Genomic DNA, 23,847 nt, shown 5'->3' on the forward strand with positions numbered 1-23,847 from the left:
CAAGGGCAGGCAGTAGTCCAGGTCAGTAGTCCAGAGCAGAGTCTGAAAGGTACAGAAGGGCAAGCAGGCTCAGGGAAGGCAGAATGGTCAAAACCCAGGAAAGCTAGAAAACAGGAACTAATGACAGACGCACAGGAAAAGCCACTGGTAGGTTTGAAGAAACAAAACGAAATGGCAGCAAACATACAGAGAACACAGGTATAAATACACTTGGGATAATGAGGAAGATGGGCGACACCTGGAGGGGGGTGGCGACAAGCACAAAGACAGGTGAAACAGATCAGGGTGTGACATTAACACCATTTTTGACAAATCCTTCGTTTTTCTACATGCAGATTTATGCTAGGAAAGGAGGAAAGGAAGCTAGGGAAGGAAATGGATCAAGGAAGGGAAGCTACTTTTTAGTTTTACTTGTAGTTTGTTTTACACCAGTAATAGTACTACTACTTGAGTAAAATGTCATTAAAGTAACAGTACTTCTTCTTGAGTAGTATATATCAGTACTCTTTCCATCCTTGATGAAGATGTGCAAAAAACTGCATGAAATAAATAATATATATACTGAGCTATATTGTATGCTCCAAAAAAAGGGAAATTATATTATTTTGTGCTAATACAATTGCTCAGAGAAATAGATTTTGTTTACCAAGTGATATTTATTTCTCAAAAAGATAGGGGTCAAAATGATTGGCACCGCTGTTCTCAATTCCTTTTAATGCCTCACCTTGCGAGGATAATGGCACTGAGCCAAATGCTTTATGAGATTGGAGAACATATTGGGAGGGATCTTAGACCGTCCCTCAAAACAGAGCTTTTCCTTGATATCCTTCGTCTGCATTTATGGACTACCCTCTTCAATTCAAACTAGCCCTAAACGTTTACCGGCTAGTCCCCGCCCTAAACCGCGTCAGTCAGTCAGTAGGCTATAGTCTTTGTGCATCACAAACAGGAACATTGAACTAGCTTGCAGTCAGAAATAACGGAAAGCTGAGGACCACACCAGATCCACAAGGACATGATTGCCGCTGCTGCCCTAAAAAACATCCATCGACAAACCGCTATAGAATCTAGGCTGTCAGGCGGATATCACTAGGGTAAGGCACATTTTGTTATTGTATTCTTACATGATTGATGATAAATGTACATGTTGTTTTCATAGCGCATATTTAGTTACATTGTATTCGGGTTTTGCTGTAAATTAGCCTACACATTGTTGCCATGCTTGCATAGCAATATAAATATACATTTTAACTTTGTCCTGTCTATAGCCCATGTAACCCGAGCCTCCTGCACTAGCTGACACTGCCTCTGAATAATGCTAACATTGAGTTAGGCATATGCCATGTACTGTAACTCAACTAGATTTAAACCCACACATAGGCTTTATTATTTTGTTTAAAGGCTAGAAATATGAAACGTGGTGGGAATTTCTCAAGTTTGGATAATGATATCACCTATTCCCCCATCCCCTCCCCCCTCTTCCCAAAAAGGAAAGAAGATGAAAAATAGTTATTCAATATTATTCTCCATACGAATAACTGGTTAGCAGTATGAGTGCCTATTTATGGAAGACAGATAATTCACACCATAGATTAGCCATATACTGTATACCCTAATACTAAACCCTTGAGCTTGTCAGTACCCTGTGGAGAGGGAATGGTTTGTTTTTTGTTTTTTGGGGATGGTGTCATATTTATCTTAATCTTATCTAGAGATGCAATGTTGTTACCTTCTATTATGTGGTTTGAAGGTGAACTAAGAGAAGTCGGCTAAGGTTAAACGATAGGCTCCGCATGCAGTATGCAGTATGTAGTTGAATAATACTGGTAGTATAAGACATTTGGGATTTTCATTGTACAAGTTATTAAAAGATGTCCCAAGTCACTTACATAAGTCTGACGTTATTGTTATCATTTAAGACCTATTGTTACAATCACCCCTATTCTCTCAAAGTGACCCTGGAGTCTAATATTTTCTACATAGTTTTTCCATGGTCCTCCTAACTAATAAACCCATCTTGGACAGGATGTGTTATCCTTGGGACTGACTGGGGACTGGGTGTGATCTATCCAAGCATTCATGTCTGTCCCAAATGGAACCCTATTCCCTATATATATTGTATCCCGAGAGCGCTCTGGTTAAAAGTAGTGCACTATATAGGGTATAGGGTGCCATTTGGGACACAGTCATAGTCTGTTTTGGGCAGGCCCAATAAGTCAGTGTTGGAGATTTGCAGAGTTTCCTGTCAGGAAGAGCCAGGCAAAGGATAAAACCCAGGCGGCCCAGACATCCAGGCCAGCTCACTGAGTTGACAAAGCAAACAACTTATCTAGGCTAGGGAGGAATCATTTGTAAAAAATGATCAAAGGCTATGTACAGTTTTTCCCACTATAGTTGATTGGAGTTAAACCGATACAGAGTGTTTACTAATGCCTTATACCCATTGGAACTTCATATACATTTGTATTATACAATATACACTGAGGATACAAAACATTAAGAACACCTGTCCTTTCCATGACATTGACTGACCAGGTGAAAGCAATGATCCCTTATTGATGTCACTTGTTAAATCCACTTCAGTCAGTGTAGATCAGGTATTCCCAAACTGGGGTACAATGACGTCGGGGGAAACGCCAAATAAAAATGTGATTCACATTTTTTAAACACATTTTCAAACAGTGCATTTATATTTTCCACCGGGGCTATACATTTGGGCGAGTGTTCAGCTAAATAACAGCACAATTAAAAATTGTAATGAATACTCAGGGAGAAAAAGGTGTAGATTCACACGCAGAGTGCGACAGATGTTAATTTCACCTTCGCAGAAGGCAGGAATCGTGGTCACAGGCAGGCAATGGTCTTTCACAGGTAGGTAAACAGGCAGGTGAGTCAAAGCTAGGACTGAAGGCTACAACTGCTTCTCACAAACGACCCAGGAAAAGGCTTAGTAGAGTCAAAACGAACAATACCTCACAAAGGCACAAACAGAATGAACTGAACTAAATAAGGAGCTGATGAGACCAGGTGAGTAACTAACACAGGTGAAATCAATGAATAAAAATGAAAGACAGGGCTACGTTCAAGAACAAAACGAAACAGAACACAAGGTTGACTAAGAAAATAAATACAAAACCTTACGCAAATACAGGTAACCTAGTCAAATAATTAACATCCAATCACATTAACCGTTACTCTGTCGCAGGAAATGTTCACTCTTGCGCAGACATTTAGAAACGAAACATGACAATTTGAAAAACAAGCCACAGGAGTTTTTTGAGCGAGAATAAAGACGACTTCCGAGTAAGACATGTATGAAAGCAACTGATACCATTAATAAGAAGATGCTAGAAGCGTCTTATATGGTGAGCTACCGAGTAGCTAAGACAGGCAAGCCCCATACTATTGTAGAGCACTTACACTACTGTTCAAGAGTTTGAAGTCACTTTTGATCAGAAATACAGTGTAGAGGTTGTTAATGTTGTAAATGACTATTGTAGCTGGAAATGACAGATTTTTTTAATGGAATATCTACATAGGTGTGCAGAGGCCCATTATCAGCAACCATCACTCCTGTGTTCCAATGGCACGTTGTGTTAACTAATCCAAGTTTATAATTTTAAAAGGCCAATTGATCATTAGAAAACCCTTTTGCAATTATGTTAGCACACCTGAAAACTGTTGTTCTGATTAAAGAAGCAATAAAACTGTCCTTCTTTAGACTAGTTGAGTATCAGCATCAGCATTTGTGGGTTCGATTACAGGCTCAAAATGGCCAGAAACAAAGAGCTCTTATCTGAAACTCGTCAGTCTATTCTTGTTCTGAGAAATGAAGGCTATTCCATGTGAGAAATTGCCAAGAAACTGAAGATCTCGTACAACTCTGTGCACTACTCCCTTCACAGAACAGCACCAACTGGCTCTAACCAGAATAGAAAGAGGAGTAGGAGGCCCCGGTGCACAAATGAGCAAGAGGACATGTACATTAGAGTGTCTAGTTTGAGAAACAGACGCCCCACAAGTCCTCCACTGGTAGCCTCATTAAATAGTACCCGCAAAACACCAGTCTCAACATCAACAGTGAAGAGGCAACTCCGGTATGATGGCCTTCTAGGCAGAGTTGCAAAGAAAAAGCCATATCTCAGACTGACCAATAAAAATAAAATATTAAAATGGGCAAAATAACACACCCTTCAAGTACACCCTTCCCATTAACCTGTGGTGAGTTATTCACAATTTTTGACGAACAAATAAGGTTTTATATGTAGGATGGCTAAATAAAGAGCAAAATTATTGATTTTTATATTATTATTTGTGCCCTGGTCCTATAAGAGCTCTTTGTCACTTCCCACAAGCCGGGTTGTGAGAAAAACTCACACGGATTCTTATGTCTAATAGATGTATCGCAGAGTGTGTGTATGGCAGGCTTACAATGATGACAAAAAACAACATTTGAGAGTGCGTTGACCCTGGTGCTAGAGGGGGTACGCAGCTGGAGGTTGACTGTTTGGAAGGGTATAGGACTATAAAAAGTTTGGGAACCACTGGTGTAGATGAAGGGGAGGAGACAGGTTAAAGAAGGAGTTTTAAGCTTTGAGATACTTTTTTAAATGTATTTTATTTCACCTTTATTTAACCAGGTAGGCAAGTTGAGAACAAGTTCTCATTTACAATTGTGACCTGGCCAAGATAAAGCAAAGCAGTTCGACACATACAACGACACAGAGTTACACATGGAGTAAAACAAACATACAGTCAATAATACAGTATAAACAAGTCTATATATGATGTGAGCAAATGAGGTGAGATAAGGGAGGTAAAGGCAAAAAAGGCCATGGTGGCAAAGTAAATACAATATAGCAAGTAAAACACTGGAATGGTAGATTTGCAATGGAAGAATGTGCAAAGTAGAAATAAAAATAATGGGGTGCAAAGGAGCAAAATAAATAAATAAATTAAATACAGTAGGGAAAGAGGTAGTTGTTTGGGCTAAATTATAGGTGGGCTATGTACAGGTGCAGTAATCTGTGAGCTGCTCTGACAGTTGGTGCTTAATGCTAGTGAGGGAGATAAGTGTTTCCAGTTTCAGAGATTTTTGTAGTTCGTTCCAGTCATTGGCAGCAGAGAACTGGAAGGAGAGGCGGCCAAAGGAAGAATTGGTTTTGGGGGTGACTAGAGAGATATACCTGCTGGAGCGTGTGCTACAGATGGGAGATGCTATGGTGACCAGCGAGCTGAGATAAGGGGGGACTTTACCTAGCAAAGTCTTGTAGATGACATAGAGCCAGTGGCGACGAGTATGAAGCGAGGGCCAGCCAACGAGAGCGTACAGGTCGCAATGGTGGGTAGTATATGGGGCTTTGGTGACAAAACGGATTGAGGGATGGACTGTGTTTGTGTGGCATTCAGAGGACATGCAGTCATCTTGATACAACTGTGGGAAGCATTGGTGTCAACATGGGCCAGCATCCCTGTGGAATGCTTTCGACACCTTGTAGAGTCCATGCCCCAACAAATTGAGGCTGTTCTGATTGCAAAAGGGGGGCAACTCAATATTAGGAGGGTGTTCCTAAAGTTTGGTATACTCAGTATACATTTCCATTAATACAAGTTAAGTGTCATGTTAAAAATAATTGTATTGAACCTGAACTTTCTTCCACCCTTAATGTCGAAGTACGTACATGCATTATTTCCATATCTCAGGAACTCCTCAATGGAACAGTGTGTTCAGTTGTAGGACAATAAAAGGACAATAGAGATGACACTATAGGTCTAGTTTCCACAGTAAAACCAGTATATCTGTGACTTTGAGACAAAGTTTTAGGCTTTCCAACTCTGGTTAAAGATGGTTGTTTGTTTCTAGTACGGTGGTCTATCTAAACAGTGCAGCTGTGTTATTAAAAGTCTCACATATTTAGCTGTAGCTCTCTTGAGATATGTTTTGATAGACTATATGCTTGTGTGGTTGTTTAGTGCTGAAGACTGTATATACTGTACATGAATTTAGAACAAAATTAAAACCATCGACAAACAAACAGAGTCAAGTATATCTAACTTCTAGAATATGATATATTTATTCATTATTTAGTTGTTTCCTTATACATACTTATACACATACATATATTTATACGTAAGTAGCCTATATACATACTTTATCATGTAAATGTGACATTTTACAGAGTAAACTATATAGGCCAACTAATGTAAATGCTTCCCACTGGGCACAGATGTCAGTTCAACGTCTAGTTTTGTTTTACATTTCATTCAGTTGTCAACTAACGTCAAGTCAAAATGAAATCAACATAAATGTTAACCATCTTATATGATTTAGGGTAAAAGATGGGTGAAAAAAAGACAACAATTCCTGATAATCCATTACCTTCATGATTTTTTGTATATGTAATCAGTTTTGATTTAACCAGTTTGTGCCCAGTGGGTTACTATTCTGGTTGTATTGTTTTACATTTTCATTACTGTGCAAACAGAGTAGAATCATACTCATGCTTCAAGAAATAACTTTCCAAAATAAGAGATTATCATAGGAAAAACATTTGACATCCTTTTCTCTTAATGTTGAAGAATGTTCCTCTGACTCAGATGTTGTTGATGAGAGAGAGAGAGGTGCTTATAAGGCCTTGATGATGCTACTAGCATGGCTCTATATATTATGTTATGATTCAGTTATCCAACAGGCAGATTGTTTAGTGTATGCCAGCCATGAAGTTTTGATCTAGACCAACTGCCAAAATCATGCCTCGGTTTATTGTTGTACAGTCAAATCATTAACAGTATCACCAGTACGAATTGACACACATGTTCATGTACGCAGGTGTAGGTGCCACATGGTTTCTTTTCATGTTTAACAGCATGACAGCAAGCAGAGTTTAATTCACCCAAACCCCACACACAAAGGAAACCTTATTAGTTCCAAGTATTGTCTTGTGAAGGCTAGCTACATTTCCCCCTACAATTCCCCCTGCGTGTTCAACTAGTCTGGAAGCTGGCCATGTTGAACATATACAGTAGGTCAGCATCCTCCAGGAAAGTGACAAGGCCATTTAAATGGAGCTTCTAGACTTTTTTTTCAACCAAAAGGCAGCCCTGCCACTTGGTTTGATAAAAATCTAATGGATGAGGATGGAGAAATTTAACCACTTTTAAATTCATAAATGGAGCTTTGATTGTAAAGATTGGCACATATAAGGACTAAATATATTTTGAAGCCATACATTGTTTATAAATACATTGTTTGCAAACAATCCCTAAATCTCTGTCTCAGCGGGAGCCATGATTCCTGTGACGGAGTTCCGGCAGTTCTCAGAGCAGGAGCCAGCATTCCGGGTTCTGAAGCCCTGGTGGGATGTGTTCACAGACTACCTCTCTGTGGTCATGTTAATGATCGGAGTGTTCGGATGCACCCTACAGGTTAGTGAACAGACTACCTCTCTGTGGTCATGCTAATGATCGGAGTGTTCGGATGCACATGACAGGTTAGTGCACACACTACCTCTCTGTCATCATGCTCATGATCTGAGTGTTCAGATACACAGTACAAGGTCAGTATCTTCAAACCTCACAATGTCTGATTTCCCCGCCTCAGAGTGTCCAAAAGGCCTGACTATCTAATGAACAATGTGCATACACATTATAACTTTATATTGTAGCATAGTCCTATACCTAGTCGGGCAAAAGTGGTTGAATTGATGTCATAATGAGAAATATGTTGTAATTCACACAGTATGCCTTGTGTGCTGTGTAGTTAGGATGTTATAGCAGATATTAGCCTTTAAAGTAACTTGCTGATTCACTGCTCTGTAGATCTACTGTGTCCTGTCCTGTAGTCACAAACAGCCCAGTGTTGGGTTCATGTAAGTTGCACAGTATAGTGGAAGTTTACCAACGGAAAGGGGAAAACATTCCTGCACTCCACACATACACACACTCACACAGACACTGCGCACCAAAAATGTCTCCCGCCTGCCTCACCACGTCTTCATAAACACATGGGCTTCATCCGAAATGGTACCCTATTCCCTATATACGTAGTGCACTTCTTTTGTCCAGAGCCATCTGGAACACAGCCATGATTCCAGCGACCAGTGGCCTGTCACTTCCCTTCCCCTCACGACTCTGACCAGCTGCAGAGAGAGGGTGAAACCCTCCCTTATGGAAAAAAAAAACATGAATTTCACATGATCACATGTGAGTGTTCCTCAATCACATTTTGATCTGGTCACATGTGATTATATGTGAAGTTAATGTTATAACATGTGACAACATGTGAAGCAACATGTGATAACATGAAACTACACAGTGAAATCATGTTTTTCCACGTGAAATTGTAAGGATTAACCCGAGCCGCTATTCTTCTCCTCTTTTAAACCCCTGTAGATTATAAGTCATTATTTTTAGAAAAGCCCAAAACACCATTGACAGGAACTTGTTTATTGGGGTGAGAATATTCCGTGTTGTCCCTTGAAACAAGGGAAGGATCATTACAAAAATAATGACTATTTAGAAAAACTGTGTTCACAGTTTGTAAATAGTGGGTGATTTCCAAACATGACCCATCTGATGACCCTCATTAGTTTACATTGGTAGTTTACATGGTGAACTGAACCGCAGCCTAGTCAAAGCAGACAGCACTGTCCCTAATTAATACATTTCCTGGCATTATGGGATTGTTTGTCTCAGTTTACAGTAGTGGAGGTAAACACTGGCTCTGCCAAAGGGACATTTTTTAGCTTTACACACACAAGTGTAGCTACCGGATGTAGATGAACGGTAAGGGGGAAGGTGAGAGAGAGAGAAAGAAAGAAAGACAGAGAGAGAAAGAGAGCAGGACAGAGAGAGAGAGAGACAGAGAGGGAGAGAAAGTAAAAGAAGAGAAAGATCAAGAGTGAGATCAGGAGAGTGAGAAAGAGAAGTGTGTGTGTGTGCGTGCGTGCGTGTGAGAGAGAGAGATGACCAGGGTGTGTAGAATTCTGCTGCTCTCTGTTGTCATGACGTGGCTCTTTCTGGGTATAGATCGTGGCTTCCCCCTCTCACTCTCTCCTACACCCAGGTTCTGTTATCTCAGGTCGTAAATTCCTGGCGGAGACTATCTCCCCCTGGCCATGCTGAAAGAGAGACCACAGAGTGAACAAAGGATTTCATGTGGTTGAACTAATAAATTCCCAAAATGTGAAAATGAAACTATATGTCCACTTGTGAGAATGTGGGAAGAGTCCGTGGACACTTAAAGGACAGTTATGTTGAGTGTGTTTCATTTCGTGACCTCGCTAACGACAGGAAACACACATAACTATATCTCTGAATGTGTACATTTCTCAATTATGGTGTTTGCATCTAATTATTGTATAAAATGAATGAGTAAACATGAAACTATTTGTGAAATTATGTAATGTGATGTTAAACCTTTAATGTGAGAGAGTAATGTGATGTTAAACCTTTAATGTGAGAGAATTGTATTCCCTTTAAAGTTTAACTAAGTCATTGGCCCACTCCCATAAGCACAGACATGATCTGGCGTCATGGAACAGCCCTTTCCTATTGTTACGAATAAAACCCCCTCCTGAGGAAATCCTCTTCAGACTACGCATACCTCGGTGTAAGCTGAGGTGGCACAGGTTTGAGTAGCAAGACTAAGCAAATCCACAGCGTGAGATTTGATTGCGAATAGTTATTAAATTACCATACCACGTGGAGCATTGGCTACACGGCTGGAAATGGTTAAACCCTGAGACTAGTGATCCCTACAGAATAAGAGCAAATCTTAGATACTGATTACTAGTCTGCAGCTAGACATGATGTAAACCTGGGACGAGAATACAGACAACCGCCAAAACATCTATTCTCTGACAACATTTCTGAATGGTACTCTGAAGTATCCATTCTAACCATGAATGACTTTGATCTTCGGGGAAACAGAAAGCGAGAGAGAGACTCGGATTAACTCTCCAGCAGATGGACCGGATTCCAACAGAGAAGATCACAACGACACATAGGCGTAATATATATTGATTGCAATTATTCCCGAATGAGTGAGCGTTGTGTGCAAAGGATTAGCATTTAAATTAATATAATTAGTGGGGCAAAAAGTATTTAGTCAGCCACCAATTGTGCAAGTTCTCCCACGATGAGAGAGGCCTGTAATGTTCATCATAGGTACACTTCAACTATGACAGACAGAATGAGAAAAAAAATAAAGAAAATCACATTGTAGGATTTTTAATGAATTTATTTGCAAATTATGGCGGAAATAAGTATTTGGTCACCTACAAACAAGCAAGATTTCTGGCTCTCACAGACCTGTAACTTCTTCTTTAAGAGACTCCTCTGTCCTCCACTCGTTACCTGTATTAATGGTACCTGTTTGAACTTGTTATCAGTATAAAAGACGACTGTCCACAACCTCAAACAGTCACACTCCAAACTCCACTATGGCCAAGAACAAAGAGCTGTCAAAGGACACCAGAAACAAAATTGTAGACCTGCACCAGGCTGGGAAGACTGAATCTGCAATAGGTAAGCAGCTTGGTTTGAAGAAATCAACTGTGGGAGCAATTATTAGGAAATGGAAGACATACAAGACCACTGATAATCTCCCTCAATCTGGGGCTCCACGCAAGATCTCACCCCGTGGGGTCAAAATGATCACAAGAACGGTGAGCAAAAATCCCAGAACCACACGGGGGGACCTACTGAACGACCTGCAGAGAGCTGGGACCAAAGTAACAAAGCCTACCATCCTACCAGTAACACACTACGCCACCAGGGACTCAAATCCTGCAGTGCCAGACATGTCCCCCAGTACATGTCCAGGACCGTCTGAAGTTTGCTAGAGAGCATTTGGATGATCCAGAAAAGATTGGGAGAATATCATATGGATAGGAACTTTTTGGTAAAAACTCAACTCGTCGTGTTTGGTGGACAAAGAATGCTGAGCTGCATCCAAAGAACACCAAACATACTGTGAAGCATGGGGGTGGAAACATCATGCTTTGGGGCTGTTTTTCTGCAAAGGGACCAGGACGACTGATCCTTGTAAAGGAAAGAATGAATGGGGCCATGTATCGTGAGATTTTGAGTGAAAACCTCCTTCCATCAGCAAGGGCATTGAAGATGAAACGTGGCTGGGTCTTTCAGCATGACAATGATCCCAAACACACCGCCCGGGCAACGAAGGAGTGGCTTCGTAAGAAGCATTTCAAGGTCCTGGAGTGGCCTAGCCAGTCTCAAGATCTCAACCCCATAGAAAATCTTTGGAGGGAGTTGAAAGTCCGTGTTGCCCAGCAACAGCCCCAGAACATCACTGCTCTAGAGGAGATCTGCATGGAGGAATGGGCCAAAATACCAGCAACAGTGTGTGAAAACCTTGTGAAGACTTACAGTAAACGTTTGACCTCTGTCATTGCCAACAAAGGGTATATAACAAAGTATTGAGATAAACTTTTGTTATTGACCAAATACTTATTTTCCACCATAATTTGCAAATAAATAAATTAAAAATCCTACAATGTGATTTTCTGGATTTTTTTTATCTTCCCGCAGTTGCCATGCTAGAGTGGGCAGTCAGCCAGGATTGATTGTGCCGGCTCAGCGCTCCTGGTCTCCAGTACGTCTCCTCGGTCCAGGATATCCGGCGCTGGTTCTACGCACTGTGTCGCCAGTGCGCCTTCACAGCCCAGTGTGTCCTGTGCCAGCTTCCCGCACTTGCCGGGCTGCACTCTAGACCTCCAGTGCGCCTCCACAGTCCAGTGCGTCCTGTGCCTCCTCCCCGCACTCGCCCTGAGGTGCGTGTCATCAGCCCGGTGCCACCTGTACCAGTCTCACGCATCAGGCCTCCAGTGCGCCTCCACAGTCCAGTACGTTCTGTGCCTCCTCCCCGCACTTGCCCTGAGGTGCGTGTCACCAGCCCGGTACCACCAGTGCCGGTACGACCAGTGCTGGCACCACGCATCAGGCCTCCAGTGTGGCTCCACAGTCCAGAACTTCCGGCGACAGTTCCCAGTCCAGAACTTCCGGCGACAGTTCCCAGTCCAGAGCTTCCGGCGTAGTTTCCAGTCCGGAACCTCCACGACGGTCCACAGTCCGGAACCTCCACGACAGTCCACGGTCCGCAACCTCCAGAGACGGTCTACGGTCCGGAACCTCCTGAGACGGTCTACGGTCCGGAACCTCCTGAGACGGTCTGCGGTCCGGAACCTCCTGAGACGGTCTGCGGTCCGGAGCCTCCAGCGACGGTCGGCGGTCCAGAGCCTTCAACAGGGTTCTCAGTTCAGAGCCTCCTGCGACGATCTACTGTCTGGTTCCTCCAGTGACAATCCAGGGTCTGGAGCCTCCGGCGACGATCCACGGTCCGGAGCTTCCGGCGACGATCCACGGTCCGGAGCTTCCGGTGATGTGCCCCGCACCGGAGCCACCCCCAATGGCCTGTGTCATCCATCATAGATGCCCACCCGGACCCTCCCCTATTGAGTCAGGTTTTGCGGTTGGAGTCCGCACCTTTGGGGGTGTACTGTCACACCCTGACCATAGTAAGCTGTTTATTCTCTGCGTTGGTTGGGGTGTGATAGTGACTTGGGTGGGTCATCTAGGTGAAATGTATTTCTATGGTGGCCTGATATGGTTCCCAATCAGATGCAGCTGTTTATCATTGTCTCTGATTGGGGATCATATTTAGGTAGCCTTATTGTCCTCATTGTGCTTGTGGGATCTTGTCTACATTTAGTTGCCTGAGTGCACACCAGTAGCTTCACGTTTCGTTTGTGCTTTATTGTTTTGGTGAGTTTCATTTTATTAAAATATGTGGAACTCTACTCACGCTGTGCCTTGGTCTACTCATTACGACGAGCGTGACAGGTGTATGGATAATTCATAGTTTAGGCTGGGTTCATGCAGATAACAAACAATTTACGATGTTTGGAATGAGACTGACGTGAGGTAAATAATAATTCATTTAATAGAAGACTAATTGATCAGATATTAAAATATCTGAAGTAATATTCGGAAAATTATAACTTTGTAATCTGAAGATTTTCCGTGGTGCCCCGACTTCCTAGTTAATTACATTTACATTATTAGTTGAATCACGTAATAATAATTACAGAGAATTGATTTGATAAAATAACAGTCACCACTTTTAATGATGCCAAAGACACACCACTGTACTCAGCAAGTCTGACTTTTAATTTCTCCCGTCCTGCATTAAAAGAGAGAGAGCTTCCCCCTTTTCCAGCTGATCAGGCATTTTCTTTAGACAAATTTTCCAGACACAGTCCACATGGTATTTAGGCTATATCACTGGTCTGGCTCATAAGAAAAGCAAATATTTACAAAGCTGAAGAAAAATAAACTATATACATCACCACATTCATGATCAGTCTATAATTGCAGTAGAACAATTGGTAATGTTGTAAGTGTTATAAAAGTGCAATGGTAGGTCAAAGAATAACATATAATTTGGTGGTACAGTATTGCATTGCGTTACAATCAGTCTGACTCCCTCTTTAGTCTGCGGTGGCTAAAACACAAATTGGTCATTTCCTGTCTGAGTCACAGTCCTACCAATGTTGTCACAGAAGGAAATGAGAAATAACATCCGATATCCCCCTCTGTTGTTTGTATTATCATTGTATCTAAGTTACTATAATGTACTTTTTTGTAATGAATTCATTGGAAATGGTACTCACTTTCCCACTGGGCACAGACGTCAGTTCGACATCTATTTCATGTTGATTCAATGTAATTGCCTAGTGGGTTAGCTCATTATTAAAAAATAAAAAAGAGCAAAAAAATAAATGTGCCTAATAAAATCTTAGGAAAATTACAATCAGTGAAGAATTTCAATATTGCAGAACTGTTTTACTCAGTTATTGTGATATTGTGCATATATTGCCATCATTGGGTCTTGTTTGACAGTTCTATTGTCATCTTACATTAAGGTTGCTTGCTTTATTGTGAATGTTTTTTTTCACATTTATTTTCTTTCAGGTGGTGCAGGACAAAATCATCTGCCTTCCACAGAGAATATCAATGAACCAAACAATACCCTTACCAAATAAAAGCGAGCTGGTCTCACCTGTTGTGTCGCAGGATGTGCATGAGATGATGGGCCTGAAAACCAACCTGGACCTTCAACAGTACAGCTTCATAAACCAGATGTGCTACGAGAAAGCCCTGCACTGGTACGCCAAGTACTTCCCTTACCTAGTCCTCATACACACCCTCATCTTCATGGTGTGTAGCAATTTCTGGTTCAAGTTCCCAGGCTCCAGCTCTAAGATAGAGCATTTCATCTCCATCTTGGGAAAGTGCTTTGACTCCCCCTGGACTACCAGAGCTCTGTCCGAGGTGTCTGGAGAGAACCCAGAGGAGAAGGTATTGTTGGTATGTGTTTGTACAGTATGTACTATATGTTAGAATGTATATATGTTTCTATGTACACTGAGTGTACAAAACATTAAGAACACCTTCCTAATATTGAGTTGAACCCACCCCTCCACAGAGATGCTGATGCATGTTGACTCCAATGCTTCCCACAGTTATCTCAAGTTGACTGAATGTCCTTTGGGTGGTGGACCATTCTTGATACGCACGAAAAACTGTTGAGCGTGAAAAACCAAGCAGTGTTGCAGTTCTTGACACAAACCGGTGCGCCGTTCAAAGGCACTTAACTATTTTTTCTTACCAATTCACCCTCTCAATGGCACATATACACAATCTCAATTATCTCAAGGCTCTAAAATCCTTCTTTAACTGGTCTCTTCCCCTTCATCTACACAGATTGAAGTGGATTTAACAAGTGACGTCAACAAGGGATCATAGCTTACACGTGGATTCAACTGGTCCAGTCTATGTCTTGGAAAGAGCATGTGCTTATAATGTTTTGTACACGCAGTGTATAAATGTACAGTTGAAGTCGGAAGTTTACATACACTTAGGTAGGAGTCATTAAAACTCGTTTTTCAACCAATCCACAAATTTCTTGTTAATAAACTATAGTTTTAGTTGGTTAGGACATATACTTCTGCATGACACAAGTCATTTTTCCAACAATTGTTTACAGACAGATTCTTTCTCTTATAATTCACTGTATCACAATTCCAGTGGGTCAGAAGTTTACTTACACTAAGTTGACCATGCCTTTAAACAGCTTGGAAAATTCCAGAAAATTATGTCATGGGTTTAGAAGCTTCTGATAGGGTAATTGACATAATTTGAGTCAATTGGAGGTGTACCTGTGGATGTATTTCAAGGCCTACCTTCAAACTCAGTGTCTTTTTGCTTGACATCATGGGAAAATCAAAAGAAATCAGCCAAGACTTCAGAAAAACAATTGTAGACCTCCACAGGTCTGGTTCATCCTTGGGAGCAATTTCCAAACGCCTGAAAGTACCACATTCAGGAAGGAGACACATTCTGTCTCCTAGAAATGAACGTACTTTGGTGCGAAAATTGCAAATCAATCGCAGAACAACAGCAAAGGACCTTGTGAAGATGCTGGAGGAAACAGGTACAAAAGTATCTATATCCACAGTAAATCGAGTCCTATATCGAAATAACCTGAAAGGCCGCTCAGCAAGGAAGAAGCCACTGCTACAAAATCTCCATAAAAAAAGCCAGACTACGGTTTGCAACTGCACATGGGGACAAATATCGTACTTTTTGAAGAAATGTCCTCTGGTCTGATGAAGCAAAAGTAGAACTGTTGGGTCGTAATTACCTTCGTTACGTTTGGAGGAAAAAGGGAGAGGATTGCAAGCCGAAGAACACCATCCCAACCGTGAAGCACGGGGGTGGCAGCATCATGTTGTGGGAGTGCTTTGCTGCAGGAGAGACTGGTGCACTTCACAAAATAGATGGCATCATGATGAGGAAGGAAAATTATGTGGATGTATTGAAGCAACATCACAAGACATCAGTCAGGAAGTTAAAGATTGGTCACAAATGGGTCTTCTAAATGGACAATGACCCCAAGCATACTTCCAAAGTTGTGGCATTATGGCTTAAGGTCAACAAAGTCAAGGTATTGGAGTGGCCATCACAAAGCCCTGACCTCAATCCCAAATAATTTTTTTGTCCAGAACTGAAAAAGCATGTGCAAGCAAGGAGGCCTACAAACCTGACTCAGTTACACCAGCTCTGTCATGAGGAATGGGCCAAAATTCATACAACTTATTGTGGAAATTTTGTGGAAGGCTACCTGAAACATTTAACCCAATTTAATCAATTTAAAGGCAATACTACCAAATACTAATTGAGTGTATGTAAACCTCTAACCCACTGGGAATGTGATGAGAAATAAAAGCTGAAATAAATAATTCTCTCTACTATTATTATTTCACATTCTTAAAATAAAGTGGTGATCCTAACTGACCTAAAACAGGGAATTTTTACTGGGATTAAATGTCAGGAATTGTGAAACTGAGTTTAATAAATGTATTTGTCTAAGGTGTATGTAAACTTCCGAATTCAACTGTATGTATTGTTGCAGTCAAATGGCTGATGAAACTATGGGGCAGTTTCCTGGACACAGATAAAGCCTAGACCTGGACTGAAAACTCAATGGAGAATCTCCTTTCAAAATTCTGTTTCGTCCAGGACTAGGCTCAATCTGTATCCGGGAAACAGCCCTGTATTGGATATATTTGAAATATTTCAAATAAAATGCATTCATTAATACATTTATTTATTTATTCATTCAAGGACAACAAGAACAACAGTGCCAGCAAAGCGATCCTCAACGTGTCTGTAGAGGGGAACCTGGACAGCCTGGAGAAGACCCAGTCCCTCAAATCCATCCCAGAGAAGATCGTAGTGGACAAGCCCACAGCCAGCGCTCTGGATAAGAAGGAAGGAGAACAGGCCAAAGCTCTATTTGAGAAGGTGAAGAAGTTCCGCCTGCACGTCGAAGAGGGGGAAATCCTCTACGTTATGTATGTTCGTCAGACTGTTCTCAAAGTGTTCAAGTTCCTCCTCATCATCGCGTATAACAGTGCTTTAGTCTCTGAGGTGCAGATCACAGTGAAGTGCAGTGTGGACATACAGGACATGACGGGATATAAGCATTTCTCCTGTAATCACACCATGGCCCACCTGTTCTCTAAGTTGTCGTACTGTTACCTGTGCTTCGTGGCTGTGTACGGATTCACCTGCCTCTACACGTCCTACTGGCTCTTCTACCGCTCACTGAAGGAGTACTCCTTTGAATATGTGCGGCAAGAAACGGGAATTGATGACATCCCAGATGTGAAGAATGACTTTGCCTTTATGCTGCACATGATCGACCAGTACGACCCACTGTACTCCAAAAGGTGTAAAATATATATTTTTTGAAAATTGTAAATTGTTTCAAGTAATTCAGCTCTCCGTTGCTGTTGATAAGTATGTAATGCCTCCAATTGTAAAACAAACCATTCGGGTGCAGTTGTATGGCTACCCCCTGCTCCAACCATTCAGGGTTGGAATAAAGCAGAAGACAAAAGAAGTTTCCATGGCATATCTGTCTACATTGGACAATAACGTATTCTTCTTCTTTCTTTCTCTCAGGTTTGCAGTGTTCCTGTCTGAGGTCAGTGAGAACAAACTGAAACAGCTGAACCTGAACCATGAGTGGACACCAGAGAAGCTGCGTCAGAGACTGCTGACCAACCATAACAACAGACTGGAGCTGCAGCTCTTCATGCTGTCTGGGCTCCCGGACACCATCTTCGAGGTGACAGAGCTCCAATCCCTGAAGCTAGAGATCATCAACAACGTAACCATCCCAGCCTCCATCGCCCAGCTGGAAAACCTCCAGGAGCTGTCTCTGTATCAGTGTTGCTTAAAGAGCCACACCACAGCCACTTCCTTCCTCAAGGATAACCTTAAGGTATGCTATTCTGGTAGTCTTTGGTGTGGCATGTTTTTATTTATTTTTTATAATAAAGTATCATTCTATCTTTATGTAAGGTGCTCAGGGTAAAGTTTGATGACAGCAGGGAACTGCCTCATTGGCTGTACCACCTGCGGAATCTAGAGGAGCTCTATCTCATTGGCTCACTGAGTCCTGACGCTTCTAAGAATGTGGTTCTGGAGTCTCTAAGGGAGCTGAAGAATCTGAAGACCCTCTCGCTCAAAAGTAACTTTACAAAGATTCCCCAGTCCATCGTAGACGTGTCCAGCCACCTGCAGAGGCTGTACGTTTACAACGATGGCACCAAGCTGGTGATGCTCAACAACCTGAAGAAGATGGTGAACCTGACTGAACTGGAGCTGGTGCACTGTGACCTGGAACGCATCCCACATGCTGTCTTTAGCCTCACGAACCTACAGGTATGATATGCTGTACCTTGACCGCCTGCTATGATCGCCTACAGTGTCTCAAACTCTATCTAGAATGGTCAACCTACAGGCTTGATATACAGTACTATGACTGTCTGGTACGATTCTCTACAGTGTCTCCACACTGAGTGGCCCACAATGTGGTTTTTAAATATGTAATGACTTTAAGCTCCTAGTTGAGCAAAGGGCCTTAAAGGTGCATCTCCAGCTAACTCTCTTCTGGGCTGTTTTCTTGACTTCAAATATGTCATATGTATTGCCAATTCCTGTAATATTGTGGAGTGACACTTAAAATACATTTGTATAACTCTAACTCTACAGGAGTTGGACTTGAAGGAAAACAACCTGCGCTCCATTGAGGAGATAGTCAGCTGCCAGCACCTCCACAAGCTGACGTGCCTGAAACTCTGGCACAACAGTATCTGCTACATCCCTGAGCACATTAAGAAGCTTGGCAGCCTGGAGCGCCTCTACTTCAGCCACAACAAGATAGAGATCTTGCCCTCGCACCTGTTCTTATGCAACAAGCTTCGTTACCTGGATCTGTCCAACAACGACATCCGGTTCATTCCGCCGGAGATTGGCGTCCTACAGAGTCTTCAGTACTTCTCTGTTACGTGCAACAAGATTGATAACCTCCCAGACGAGCTCTTCTTTTGCAAGAAGCTCAAAACCCTTAAGCTGGGCAAGAATACGCTGTCATTGCTCTCACCAAAGATCTCATACCTGGTTCTATTGACACACCTGGAACTGAAGGGCAACCATTTTGAGCTCCTGCCTCCAGAGCTGCGGTTCTGCCGGGCGTTGAAGCGTGGCGGTCTAGTGGTGGAGGACGTCCTGTTTGAAACCTTGCCTTCGGATATCAGAGACAAAATGAAGGCTGAGTGAAATGCCTTACAGAATCTGTGCAAAAGGCCCTGCGATACATTATTATCCTGTCCAGGGGGTGTACTTGTGCATCATGCTGCCTCACACTACAAAAACAGGAGATTGGCTCCTGTCCTATGGGCCTATCTGGCTCGGACAAAGCAAGTTACTTATATGTGCAAAAATAAAATGCCAATCTTGTCTTAATCTGACAATCATAGTCTACCAAAATGGTAGATTTTACTGTATACTTAGTTTATCATGATCAAACTCTAAGCAGTATATTGTTCTGGGGTGGAAATTGTGATATTCATGCACAGCATATTCTCCAGTGTTAAATCAACACTTACAGTGACATTTTTTTCTATACAGATCCACATGATTAACACTTTTAGTGTTATGCAATAACACTTCATATAGTATTTTTAACACTAGGAAGTGTATATAGTTTACACGAATGGTGTTATGCAATAACACCTTATATAGTATTTTTTTAACCATTACGCAAAGAGGTCTGTATCTGTTGACAAGGTTGCTTGTGTTGGATTAAGGAGATTACAATAATAATAACGTCTATAATGCTACTTGTTATTATGTAAGCATTTACAAAGACTTCAGGACTAGCAGAAGACATATTCTAACTTAAATAAGTATAACCATAGACCACTTAAACTGATACAACACTTCCATTCATGGGTGCCAAAAACAACTAATTTAAAGCCATGCCTCAACTAAGCCACACCTCCAATATAATTTCCCAGTGCCTTGCCTTTTCAAGTTAATTGTAGATTTACCACCCATGACAGTATTTGTTAGTGACAGAGACATGGTTGTTGAATTTATTAATGTCACTCCTGTGGACTTCCCACTAGGGCTGAATGTTATCATTAAAATATAATGCTTTAGGACAATACATTAAATATATAAGGCATTACTTTGATGGCCAAGTTTTACCCTAACAGTGGTGCTAGGACAATCCTGGTTTACAGGCCACATCTGCAAGTCACATTATGCAGGCTTGCAAAGGGATGTAATTCCTATAGGAAACCAGGCAGATTTTTAATCATTCAGAATGACTGTAAGGGTTAGGAACATTGTGAGGAGACTGCCTAAGTCAGGGATGGGCAACTCCAGTCTTCAGGATCCAGAAGGGTGTCACACTTTTCCTCCATCCCTAGCAAACACAGCTGATTAAACTAATTACGTTCTAAATTAGCTAGGGCAAAATGGTGACACCAATCAGGCCCCTCGGGGCCCGAGTTTCCCACCCCTTATCTAAACCATTTAAACTGGAACAGCCATTTAAGTAATAGTTGCATTTATTGCATCCATCTGATTGGATTGGTTGAGAAAAATGTATGTTATTTAAAAATTGTATTTGTGTACCATAATATTAATCAATCAATGTACATGCAAAAACACAGATTTTAAAAACATTCCTAAAAATGACTACCTCCAGTAGAGCATGCTGGGAAATGTGATAATGATGGGCATGGTTTTATTGGGAATGTTTTACTCTCCACAGAGTAAAACTGACACAATCACATTCTCACACTTAACATTGGATATAAACACTAACACAGCGGTTATTGTACACTACTGAGTGTTAATTTCAGATTTAATTTAACTCCTGAATCAACACTAGAAATGTTCCACTGAAAAATCAACACTAGGTAACACTGGCCCATTTGCCTTGTGGGTGTATGTTTTGAGTAATATGTCTAAGTGTTACTTCATGTCAGAACGGAATAAAGCTTTGTGATGTAATTAAATGGTTCTTAACAATATAATTAGTCACAGGAAAGGTATATTTTGTAATGGGGCGTTGTTCATCTGCACCTGCCCGCAATTGCTAATAACCCATCCGCAAACGCCCGTCTATATGTGATAAAGTGAAAATCTAAATTGTTAATATAAAAAAAATGTGTTGTAGGATAGTGTGAGATGTCGGAACGATTTGACAGGGGGTGCAGGATTCTTTTTTGCCTGATTTAGATAAGTTTCTGGTTATAATTTCCAACATTTTGTAGGCTATTTGTTATTCAACTTGTCATTAGGTCGATATGTTGCCCTAGAAGACTAAATAAACCTTTGATCACCAGAATAATGTGATACATTGATAGAAATAATGCTTCAATCTAGTTGACATAGGTAAAAAAAGATTCTCTGTGCAAAATTTCGAAATTACATCAGTTTGACCTGTTCTAAGGAAACAGAAAAGTGTGAAAACGACCCAACATGTTTCTGATAAGATTTCAGTTCAGCTTGGATGCATATTTTATGTGGTTGAAATAGCTTAATGTCAGCTTTTATGATGCTGATAAAGATATCACCTCTACAGACACTATCTAACTGCGCATTCACATTCTCTCAAGATGCTGAAAGAAAGAAATCTAATTTCTCCACTCTTGTTCCCGAGTTCAAATTTTGCTTACATTTGATGTATCATTTTACTTAAATAAATGCTTAATTCTGCAGGAGTTAATATTAAGTCTATGTGAGAGGTTATAGACCTACAGTCAGTGTTCAGAATTCAGTTTCCATTTAACTCATCTGAACAGTAGGCTACAGTTCCCTTGACGTGCCATAGGCCTATTTGAAGTCCGTCTTGTGACTGTGGAATTTGTATAGTGCCTCACAATCATCACACACAACATTGCCAGCACTGCTATCATCCTCTTTAACCACTTCACCAATTATTTCCCAAACATTACTTTTCTGTTCCTCTCTTCTCTTTATTTTCAACTCTCCATTTCACAGCTTTTCTCTTATTGAATTAAAGTCTGACATTGTCCTTTTTGCCTCCATGGATAGACGCTCACTTTTTTCTGCCCATTCCCAAGTGCATTTGGGTTTTGGCGTGTAGGCTATTTGGCCCTAAACATTAAGCTTATGCACCAATGCCAGATAGCCTAAAATAATTAAAGAAAAACGTCAATGTAGCCTATAGATATACATTTCACAAGAATGATAGGTTACATTTACAGATTTTTTAAGCATTGTTTTCTTTTTCATCAAGCCGCCCACTACCCACCCACCCTTCATCCCCACAATATTTCACGACCCTAAACCCATATAACCACGGGGACTGCTGGTTATGAGTCAACCCGCGCATCACTAATACTTAGCCTGGCTACCAGTCTATTTGTGCTAAGATTTGACTCCTTGTACTCTGTGTCTTATGCCAAACATAATGTTTGTGGAATGATAGTACAAACAGATCTGGGACCAGGCTAAGGTATACTGTCTATCAGAGGAACTCAACAACAGGATTGCTTGTTCTTGTATTATTGATATTGTTATTTATTACACTTGTTATACTGTATTATGCAGTGTCTAGCACAAGCTTCAATGAACATACACTGGATAGAATGTAGGCCTATAATCAGAAAGATTGAATATATACAAGAATCAAAATATTGAATGTATTATCCTGAAGGGCCTCATATTTGGACTTAATTTACTGTCCAAAGATATTCTAAAATAGATATACTAAAATGTTTTTTGAAATAACTTTTCTACTCAGTCTCTATATTATGTAGTACTCGGATAATGAAAGTACTTTATATAACAGTGTAGTTGGCTACAAGTGAAATGTGGACTCAGCTGTAACTGTTTGTCAATAGCCTGTGGCAAGACCATATTTATCAGGAGGGATAGCTAGTTTTAGTTAGTCACAGTTTACACAAGCTAAAAAAGACCAGCCATGTTGTAATTAACATATTTTTATTACAATCCACAAACCCCTTGCACACGCCTTATAGATAGAGAGGACAATAAAGTCCACGCCTTAGACATTACAGTGTATCATAATCAGAGCTGTGGATCACTGCAAAGGTGCCATGGTTAGCTGCTATCGTCATTTATAAAAACAGTATCCCTACCGTATTTAGGGCGTTATATTCTAATGTTAAATATTCCAACCAAATTAATACAGATGGTAAAGAGTGAAAGATAATAAAAAGGCATATCTTTTGTGCATGTTTTTTTTTATCAGATCATCTTTGCTGTGTTTGGTTCTTCATGTTGATTAATAAAAACAGCCAGATGGCAGCTGCTTTAAATGTGGCACAAATATTTTGTAGTCTGTGTTATCCTATAAACCATGTTGCATCCCATTTCATGTATAGCTGCACTCCTGGTTTCCCTCAGAGAAAGTAAACCAAGTGTATTGTTGTTGTGTGTGGAATCAAAGTTGCACCCTAGGTGGCAGTGTTGTGCTTTGAATATAGACATGTTCAAGTGTCTGAGGGAAATTCTTTACTAAAGGGGAACTCAATTACTATTTGAGAAGGTCTGGTCACACAAATTTCCTAGGTGGCAAAGGTCAGGATGAATATTGTCATTATGCAGTGTAGTAACAAACCCCCACCTCACAACACATGTAACCCCATACTGTTCAAAATATTTTAAAGCTAATTTCCTGCAATTCTACACATGTATATAAGTATCCAGACCTTTTGCTATGAGACTTGAAATTGAGTTCAGATGCATCCTGTTTCCATTGATCATCATTGAGATGTTTCTACAACTTGATTGGAGTCCACCTGTGGTAAATTCAATTGATTGGACATGATTTGGTCACACACCTGTCTATTTAAGGTCCCACAGCTGACAGTGTACGGTCAGAGCAAAAACCAAGCCTTGAGGTCA

The 23,847-nt window shown here is 41.0% G+C and overlaps 1 protein-coding gene across 5 annotated transcripts; it reads left to right on the forward strand.

Annotated features, from left to right (window-relative positions):
• Positions 1 to 842: 842 nt before the first annotated feature.
• Positions 843 to 23,271, forward strand: LOC139409389 (volume-regulated anion channel subunit LRRC8C-like). 5 transcript variants are annotated; one of them, XM_071154479.1, is made up of 7 exons: positions 934 to 1,094; positions 7,280 to 7,425; positions 13,996 to 14,382; positions 16,711 to 17,318; positions 17,554 to 17,875; positions 17,956 to 18,318; positions 18,649 to 23,271. In XM_071154479.1, the coding sequence occupies exons 2-7, from the start codon at positions 7,288 to 7,290 to the stop codon at positions 19,213 to 19,215; spliced, it is 2,385 nt and encodes a 794-aa protein (XP_071010580.1). In that variant the 5' UTR covers positions 934 to 1,094; positions 7,280 to 7,287; the 3' UTR covers positions 19,216 to 23,271. The 5 variants fall into 5 exon arrangements, with proteins under 5 accessions (XP_071010583.1, XP_071010580.1, XP_071010579.1 ...); XM_071154478.1 differs by having other exon boundaries at positions 942 to 1,094; positions 13,996 to 14,391; XM_071154482.1 differs by lacking the exon at positions 7,280 to 7,425 and having other exon boundaries at positions 843 to 1,094.
• Positions 23,272 to 23,847: the final 576 nt, after the last annotated feature.

This window comes from Oncorhynchus clarkii, chromosome 5, assembly GCF_045791955.1.
Source record: "Oncorhynchus clarkii lewisi isolate Uvic-CL-2024 chromosome 5, UVic_Ocla_1.0, whole genome shotgun sequence".
Classification (NCBI taxonomy): domain Eukaryota; kingdom Metazoa; phylum Chordata; class Actinopteri; order Salmoniformes; family Salmonidae; genus Oncorhynchus; species Oncorhynchus clarkii.

Coding starts and splice junctions, on each gene's coding strand:
- LOC139409389 (XM_071154478.1), top strand. CDS start 7,288: ATGATTCCTGTGACGGAGTTCCGGCAGTTCTCAGAGCAGGAGCCAGCA. Junction 14,392..16,710: donor CAGAGGAGAAGGTATTGTTG/GTATGTGTTTGT, acceptor TATTCATTCAAG/GACAACAAGAACAACAGTGC. Junction 17,319..17,553: donor GACCCACTGTACTCCAAAAG/GTGTAAAATATA, acceptor TCTTTCTCTCAG/GTTTGCAGTGTTCCTGTCTG.